This window comes from Asterias rubens, chromosome 3 (genome assembly GCF_902459465.1).
Source record: "Asterias rubens chromosome 3, eAstRub1.3, whole genome shotgun sequence".
Classification (NCBI taxonomy): Eukaryota; Metazoa; Echinodermata; class Asteroidea; order Forcipulatida; family Asteriidae; genus Asterias; species Asterias rubens.
Window position 1 is genome coordinate 18,112,067 of NC_047064.1, and position 9,362 is coordinate 18,121,428.

Genomic DNA, 9,362 nt, shown 5'->3' on the forward strand with positions numbered 1-9,362 from the left:
GGAAAACATTATCTACTCACTAATTTCTTTGCTGGTGAACGCCAACGCTATCTTGTTGATGTTCTGCAATACAACAAATGTTGTCACCCACATATCTCTAGGCTTGACAGAGTCGTTGTTTATCTGCTCAAGAAAGACAAATGAGAAAAATTTATTTTGGTCTATTTAAAAAAGCAGGAACACTTTATCAAAGCCTGGCCTACGTGTACACATGGTGTAGGCTGTAATAGACTTTTCAGGCTTTTTTTTTTCAGGAATCTTTTTTCAAAAGCAAACAAAATCGGAATCGGACTGAAGTAAGAAGAATATCATGCCTTTTATTATTACACACAGCACTCGGTAAACAACAGACACCTGATGCTTGGCCCTTGAACAAAAAGGGGCTGGCTTTAAAGGATTTTGCTCAGGCTACTTAATAATATGTTTATATAATAGTTTCACTGGTTTTCCTGAGGGCCAAACAAATCGGAATACTGAATAAAGGAGGAATAGTATAATCTGCAGTGTAAAAGAGAGTGTGCAAAACAAAATAAAAAACTTTTTCTGTTTTTTTTTTTTTTTTTTTAAATCATATTGAAAAGTTTAGAGATTTTCTTTTCCAACGATTTTTCAGAGACTATACTCACTCTTATAGACTTCATAACATGGAGTCTGGTATCCCACGTCGATATGCCCCCTTCTTTACTGATTGCAATGTAACGGCTGGTGTTCTTCAAGAAGGCCACCTTGTGGATGACATCCTTGTGGGGACTGGGTAACATCTTGATGTCCTTCCACTGTGGAACCTAGGAGGGAAAAATACAGAGTGCAAGAACTTAAAGATGCTACGTCAGATTTTTGGCCGACTTGATCCCAAAACATTCAATAGGTTTTTTAATGGGGGTTGAGAAAGTTGCAAGCTTTCATTTGAGCCATTGCTAAAAAGTTTATTAAAATTATTAGTAGCAGTGAAATAAAGTGCTCAAAATTAGTTTTTATCACGTGACAAATTCTTATGTGTTTTATAAGAAACGTTTTAAATTTTTGTCTTGGTTCCTGACCATTAAAAGTAAAAGTTAAACTTTTGTTCGTTAGAGCAGGTGATACTCTTTGAAATACCATTACTCAAAAAAATCTATTTTTTAATGTTTGGGGCAAAAAATCTGACATAGCATCTTTAATATTACTGTTGATTGTTTTTGAAATATCTATTTGCTTCAATTCAAATTAAAAGTGTTGCCTTACCTGAGTTGATTTGACCCTGTCGTCTTTCTCTACATACTCCAACAGCAAATGAGAGGCAAACTTATCCTGAATAAACAGATGGGAAAAAGTTGAACAGATTTATGAGTAAACTCTGTGAATCAAGGCATTTTATTTTTCTTCTTAATACTTGAAACAAAGAGTTGAAAGTAACATTAGAGTTAAAAGTATTTAATGACAGTGCAAGCCTGTGTGAAATGTTACCGAAGATGGGCGACAGTAACTGAAAAGGAAATTGTTTCATACTGATTGACTGACTCAAACTTCATAACTAAATTAACTTCTAATATTAATTTAATTAGTTTATTTATAAACCATCTCTCCTATAGACGATGTGACCTCTGACTACACACGAAAACCATAACATGATTCGCGCGCATACTGCCGGGCAAAACCTTTGTGTTTTGGCAGCCGGCTAGAAAGTGTATGCAATCTTACCATGACTACGTGTCTTTTTGCCCGGCGAAACATGACGTATACAGTGTTTTTTCAACAGAGGGCGGTGTGAATGTAAACATAGGTCACATCGTCTATAAGGAAATCCTCTTTTGGTTTATTTATCATAAATTTCTTACCCAATCAACTTTTCCATCCTTGGTAACGTCGATCTTATCAAACAGATCTGCGTACTGATGAATACAATTTGCAGAAAAAACAACAAGTTAGTTCAACAGCTCAACATTAAGTATATTTGGTAACAATACTGTACTCGTTCCTGATTTAAAAAACAAACCTTCCGACACTTCTGAACTGTCATGAATCAAGGGGCCAGAATGGGGCAAACTTATTTTGAATTCAACGTGAAGATTGTCTTCATTCCACCCTGTTTTATAAAATAAAAATTTGGATAACAAATTTGCAATAGACCTTTTGCCTATAGACCAGGCCAGGAATTTTATCATTGAGAGAACATGGCCTTTTCATTTTGCAAAGGGCACTTCCATTGGTAAATCTTAAAAGTCTATGGACAAATTTGAAGAGGCACCAAGGCGAAGAACAAGGACAGAGTTGCCATGGCCTCTGTGTTACTCTAGACCCGAGTTACGCCTCCCAACAGCTCTTGAAGGGTAAAACAAAACAGCAGTTCATAATTCTTGGTATTTAGTGCTCGTTTATCACTCTTGAAAGTGCAATCAAGTGATTAAGAAAAATTGTGAATACATTTCTATTTCAGAAGGTGCTTTTTTTTGTTCTGTTTGGTTGGTGTCCAAGAGGGAGAATTATCACCACAAACAGGGATGTGATTCAGAAATTTGTCCAAAGTGACAACATCTTTGAAAACAAGAGCGGTGTTTGCAACCTTTGTATTTTTGGATGATATACAGTCTCTCTCGATCAGCATGCATTGAATCTTGAACTATTGACACAATTTCAAATGCTTGTTGTTGTTGTTGTTGTTGTTGTTGTTGTTGTTGTTGTTGTTGTTCTACTAGGGTTCTTTGGGTTTTTTCTTGTTTGGTCTACTATTTCAGTTATTCCAAGAGAATTCATAGGCATGTTTTTAAGTCCTTGATGACCCGATGCAAAAACTTAATGTGTTTTTAAAATATAGCTTAAAATGTTGCATAGTGGTGATGAATAAAATTTGTTTTGGGTTAAACAACAAAAACTTAAGTAGAGCCGGAACTCTGGATTTACGTGCCAGCGTTCCACCATCTGAGTTTATAAAGCTTTATATTGGCGATACATCAGGGGTGCCAGCAAGCTCTATTCAACCTGTATTTTGCTGTTTAGCCAGAGATCATGTCTAAGGTTAAGATTCAGAGAGTGCTGTGCAAGTAAGGATACATTGTGTATACATATAAAAAAGGTGCTCTTTTTGGTGCAAACAAACATTCATTCAAATGTTCTGTCAGTCTTGAGGCACACTTTAAATCTTAAAAATCAACAGCAACTCTAAAAAACTGTCTTCAGAGATTGGCAGCAATTAGGTGTGAGATATTACCGTTTCTCTTGTGCCATATGAAAGCTTCCAATAAAAAGACAAATGTACATGTATGCAAGTTAATTTTGAAACGTGTTAAAACTGTAATGGCCCTTTATGCCCAAATCCGGTGATTTTAGCATTGGTCGAGTAAACTCATTGCCGCAGAAATCCGGTAGTCTTGTGTCTTTCAATAATACCTCACTGCTTTTTTTAATTTAAGTCAATAAATACAAGCATCTTTCAACTTAGTTGAGTATTGAAGTATTAGGGCCTTACCAATAATAACAACTACATGTTGATAAATATTTTTTTAGTGCTTGTTTCAAAAACAGCACAATGTGAAACTGTGTAGATAGTGCCCTGTCTCATGTTGATTACTCTCTGGAAACAATTAATTCTCTGGTCCAGTGAAATACGAGCCCTACAGTTTTGTGGACTATCTCCCCAAACCAGCCGTCGATTTCACAAAGAGTTAGGACTCGTCTTATCTCGAGTTTGGATGAGTAACTCGTCCTAACTTAGGATTAATCTTAAGGTCCGCATGCTACAGTGCAGGGTTGGGACTCGTCCTAAGTCCTAATATTAGTCTTAAAGGCAGTGGACACTATTGGTAATTGTCAAAGACTAGCCTTCACAGTTGGTGTATCTCAACATAAACATAAAACCATATCAAACCTGTGAAAATTTGAGCTCAATCGGTTATCAAACTTGCGAGAAAATAATGAAAGAAAAAACACCCTTGTCACACGAAGTTGTGTGCGTTTAGATGGTTGATTTCGAGACCTCAAGTTCTAAATCTGAGGTCTCAAAATAAAATTCGTGGAAAACTACTTCTTTCTCGAAAACTATGTCACTTCAGAGGGAGCTGTTTCTCACAATGTTTTATACCATCAACCTCTGCCCATTACTCGTCACCAAGAAAGGTTTTATGATAATAATTATTTTGAGTAATTATCAATAGTGTCCACTGCCTTTAAGTTAGGAAGAGTTTTGTGAAATCGACGACTGAGTCCTGCAGCCGATTTCACAAAATGCTAGGATTAATCCTATCTCGAGTTAGGACGAGTAACTCATCCTTACTTACATGTAGGATGGGTTCAATGCGTTCTAACGTCTATGGTTCTAATATATGGTTTATGGTTTATTTTTAAAAAAACTTTCAAAAATTTGCGGTCCAACCACTGAATTGTATTCTGAATTTACAATTTTAAAGGACAAAAACTGTTTCATAATATGTCAGCCTACTCACCTCCTCTATGTTTCCCTTTGTTAAAATTCTGTCCAGGAGGTCACAGAACTCTTCCTTGTTGACATTTAGACGCTTGTTGTAGCCGTCCCCTTGTGCCTGATGACAAGAATATTAATTATGATTTTCATACTTGAGAAAATACCAACCAAAAATAACCAATGGTAATAATACCAAAAGAGAGTTAATGGCCCAACGTTTGGACCATAGATCTTTCTCAAAAGCTAAATGAATTTCTTGTTGTTTTTTTGTCAGGACAACTTTACCTATATTATTTCCTTAAAGGTATGAACAAATTAATCAGTTTCCTAGCCAAGTTACGATATGTGTTTTACTGCACATTTTTATGCTGGACAGACTTACAGAAAACAATTTTTAAAGGAGCATTACAACATTGGTAAGAAACAAAAATCAGGAAGATCACAGAGTTACATAAAACTTGCACGGTCTAATGATGATGATAGTAGAAAACATCCCTTGAAATAATTCTGTCTGAAATTTCATATTTGATGAGAAATAAATAATCTGATTTCACGTTTGGAGTTTATAGCTCAGAGTGAGCGCTTTATTCATTTCTGTTTTGGTATCGATGCAATGCAAAGTTTGTAATCATTTTTTTTCACGTGACCCAGATGGCCGATCGATCTCGAACTTCTACAACACCTGGAACAACTTGGAATTTTCCTCAATTTCTGACTGACAGCTGGATTGCTGACATTAATCCACCCAGACCTTCCATTGAGTACCGTGCACAGACAGGGACCTGCTGTGATATTATGATTTGCTTTACTCGAAACAAAGAGTGCTGGAAAACACGCCATTATAAATCCCTTTCAGGGCTATTATGTAACCCATGATTCCATTGCTCACCATAAAGGCTTTCTTCAGATGCTGCAGATCCTTAATGTTGAGTCGACTTTCTAGTTTGACCCCAAAGGTCACGACACCTGACCCTGTTGCCATGGCATTTGATGGTTTCCTAAAAAGAAAAAAAAAAGGAAGTTAAACACACACATGTACCTGAAATTATAATAATTGTTACCTTAAACCAACATACATTTATTTACAGTTCAAAAAGAATTTCATTTTTCCACAATTAAAAACAAACTCCAGAAAGGATATGTAGGAAATAATTGAATCCCAAAGGTTAAAAGCCCGTTTATTTTCAACAGTATCAAAAGTAATTTCAAGACAGCTGTCACATAAACTGTTAGCAACAAATTAGCAGGTTTGCTAAAGTGACTGCAAGATAAGTGATAGCTAGATACATACATTGATGATGGAGGTACCCAGTCAAACAGCACTAGATGGACACCATGTGGATAGCTTTTAAAGGCACTGCCAGACACTATTGGTAATTACTCAAAGTACTTTTTAAGCTACATGTAAGCATAAAAACTTATTTGGTCACAAGCAATGGAGAGCTGTTGATAGTATAAAACATTGTTACAAAGGGCTTCCTTTGAGCACCTGGTAGTTTTCGAGTAAGAAGTAATTTTCCACAAATTTAAGGTCCCGGAACCAAGCATCTGAAAACACACAACTTTGTGTGGCAAGGGTGCTTTTTCTTCCATCATCATCCCGCAACTTCAACGACCACTTGAGTTGAAATTTACACAGGTTTGTTATTTTAACGCATATCATATGCTGAGATACACCAAGTGGAAGACGGGATTTGACAGTTACCAATAGTGTCCAGAGTCCTTCTGAACCCTGTCTGGACATGACATTCACCTATGAAGAAAAACAATTGATGAATGCCTTGCCCTCCCCGACCTTTTGACAATCTCTTTCTCACTTATTTCTGAGAATCTGTGGAAACAAGCCCAATCAGCAAGCCAAATAAATCAATCATTTAGAATTATTGACTGTATTGAAAGTGATAGGCCCTGTCTCAAGGGCTGATAAATCAATTTACAAAACTAGACAGGGTGCACATTCCTTTTTACACTTCTTCTTACAAATCTGCGGAAACAAGCCTTGATGAGCTAGTCAAATACCAATGGATCAATTATTCAGAATTATTGATTTTTGAAAGCGGTAACACATTCTCAAGAGCCGAGAAATCAACTCATAAAACTAGACAAGTGTGTAACCAATTCACAGGCCTCATACAAGAACATTGTTGCTGTGAGGGCAAGGCAATTTTCCTTAGTAAAGGCATGGAGGTAGAAAAGGGCACCCCATAAGAGAAATGTAAATTTTGACTGAAACATTTCAAGGGACACCAAGGCAATTATGACCGGGGGCAAACTGAAGTAGCATTATCAGATCTGTTTTCGTGTTATCAAATTTGTATCGTGGATGATGATAGTAAATTTATCCTCGATACCAAAATTTACTTTCCAAAATACGTTGCGGTAAACTGCCTCTTTTTATCCTTACAAATATGAATACATGAAGTATTACCAGTAGGCCTTGAATACTTCTCGGAGTATTTATTATAAATGTACATTTACTCCTATTAGTGATTCTTCCTGCGTGGACATAGTCACTCCAGATTAATCTCCAAAACAAAACCATGGTTAGTATTACTTTAATATTGTCTCCGTACAGGATTGGAAAGGGTTTCAAAAACCAAATGTAAAGCCTATTGACCCTTTAACCCACATTGGTGTAAATTAATAATCAGCATATTATAAATGTAAATAAAAGCGCCATTTACAAAAATTGCCATAATATCAACAAAAATTGCTCTTTAAGTGTAATGGTAAAACACAAAATAACAACCGGAACAATGAACATACTTCTCTAATTTCTTGTCCTCATCTCTTGGTTTGACAGACAGAGCAAGGATTGTTTTCATGGCATTACCCAATGACCCGGTTGAAGGCTGCTGCTGCTGCTCCACAGCAGGGCTACTTTCTTTTGGAGATGCCATGCTTGACGCTCACAATTCTGGAAAAGAAATAAATCATGAATTAAGTGAAACATTCAACCTTCAAATTTTATTTATTTGCCATGATGATGAACTCCCAACTCTGTTTACCATGTTGAATACATGTTTGGGGGGGGGGGGGGGGGAGAATACCCCATTCCCACCCAGTTCCCATGGACCTTAACACCAGACTGCTTCCTTAACACATTACATTTGTATTTCTTCATCTTGTACAGAAGTACCCCACCCCTGCCCCACCCCCTAAAATTCTCTAAAGAATTCCCAGTAGTGGGTTCATCTTCTTTGATAATGAATACTCCAGTGTAGTGTCATTTAGCTTTGATAGCTTACTTGTAATAGGGTTGGTAGTCAAAGTTTCTTGCAACATTTCCTGAAGTGTCCACTTTGATTACAGAAGTCAATAAAAACACTTGACAATCTGAGAAACTATTCAATGAAATGAATCATTTTTCAGGTGTCCGTGAGTGTCGGTGACCATGAATGCCCTGTTCAGAGATGTGGTTGGTACCTGCTGTCACCTCGCTGAACTTGGATGGATTGACTTCACATATATGAAAAAATTAAAATAAAAAAAATTGTTGTTTTTTAGCCATTTTCTCAGCAATTACAGAAGACACGGTGTCAGCTAAAACATTCACGTTAACGTTTATTACGTTGGTAACTCTGCAGGATACTTACGTACGTGTAAGTAAGGACTTTATTGCTTATATTAAGCAGAAGATTTCCATTGTAAAATTGTAGCTCTTTTTTCTTTCTTTTTATCTTAAAAAATCACACAAAAATAAAAACAATAATTGAATCTACCTTCCTTCAGCACCTTTGTATACAATAATAATACTGCAATGCGATTAACAAATAAAGATGGGATAAATTTCCGTATGGCGCCACCACCTTTTGACACATTTTTACAAAAAGGGATATCTCATTTAGGTTTTAATTAGATACTATATTATTTCATATCGAATGAAAAAGTGGTGGCGCCATACGGATGTTCTACACGTTCTACTACATGTAGTTAGAATAGTAGTATACTAGGAAAAGTTTCCGTATGGCGCCACCACTTTTTCATTCGATATGAAATAATATACTAGTATCTAATTTACCTCAATGAGATATCCTTTTTTGTAAAAATTAGTGAAAAAGTGGTGGCGCCATACGGAAAGTTATCCGTATACTAGGCCTACATACTACTACTATACTAGGATAAACCAACTCGGTTTTCCAACTCACACAACTCGACATGCTCGATGTGATCCTCCTTACTTACCAATACCAGCCAGTCCCTCACTCACATCCCAAACAATTATATAAATTCTTGATGTTGATTTACATTTACAAACACCACCTGCTGCCTACACAAAATAACAGCAGGCGCAGACTGTAGAATCACCACGGCATAAAAAAATAAAGTGTAACATCTCGAATTGAACAATCTTTCGGACACTTGTCACAAATCCCAACACCCATTCACTCACTGTCTGTGTGTGTGGGGAAGCGTAACTACATTGTAACATTAACTAAAAAAGGTCGATAAATATTGATTTCTCACACGGTTTGCAGCATACACTAATCGTGTTCTGTTCAGCTTTCAGTGGGGCATTGTTGGGTATCGAACAAGTACATCATCTCTTTCTTCTTTCGTGTCCTGACGTAAAACTCATGACAGAACAGAACTCTTCGTCGTTTCTTTTACGGATTGTTTTCGTGATGAAAATCACTCATGCATAAAAATAACGAGTGTGTGTCGCCAGCGCAACACTGATGATAGGACTGACCCAAAATTACAGATTGGTGGCGCTATACACAAAACTTGAAAGAGAAAAAATAATTACGCGCCAGCCAGCACAGAGGACGCAGAGAGCAGCCGATTCACGAAAGTGTGCAACTTGCGCCATGTCGTAAAGTATGTTGTGCGCAGCTGTGCCATTTCCATCGTATTCAATTAAACTCGCGCCCAAGTAAAAGTGTACTCGAGTCAGTTTGTACCATTGATCTCCATTATACTGACTGGATAGGACATTGCGCTACAGTAGTAAACGGGTAAATTA

At 36.8% G+C, this 9,362-nt stretch overlaps 1 protein-coding gene across 7 annotated transcripts in view; it reads right to left on the bottom strand.

Moving 5' to 3' along the window:
• LOC117288457 (WD repeat-containing protein 49-like) overlaps positions 1 to 9,362 on the bottom strand; it is a 50,253-nt gene that overhangs the window by 24,434 nt on the left and 16,457 nt on the right. For 3 of the 7 annotated variants that reach the window (XM_033769332.1, XM_033769331.1, XM_033769333.1), the window contains exons 1-8: positions 8,866 to 9,093; positions 7,163 to 7,313; positions 5,286 to 5,394; positions 4,419 to 4,514; positions 1,818 to 1,871; positions 1,225 to 1,290; positions 627 to 785; positions 21 to 123 (exon numbers count right to left, since the gene is read on the bottom strand). In XM_033769332.1, coding sequence (XP_033625223.1) covers positions 21 to 123; positions 627 to 785; positions 1,225 to 1,290; positions 1,818 to 1,871; positions 4,419 to 4,514; positions 5,286 to 5,394; positions 7,163 to 7,296 — 721 coding nt within the window. In that variant the 5' untranslated portion in view covers positions 7,297 to 7,313; positions 8,866 to 9,093. Of the gene's footprint in view, positions 1 to 20; positions 124 to 626; positions 786 to 1,224; positions 1,291 to 1,817; positions 1,872 to 4,418; positions 4,515 to 5,285; positions 5,395 to 7,162; positions 7,314 to 7,644; positions 7,753 to 7,996; positions 8,024 to 8,863; positions 9,094 to 9,362 lie in introns of those variants that run through there. The other 4 variants (XM_033769328.1, XM_033769330.1, XM_033769329.1 and 1 more) reach the window with 4 other exon arrangements.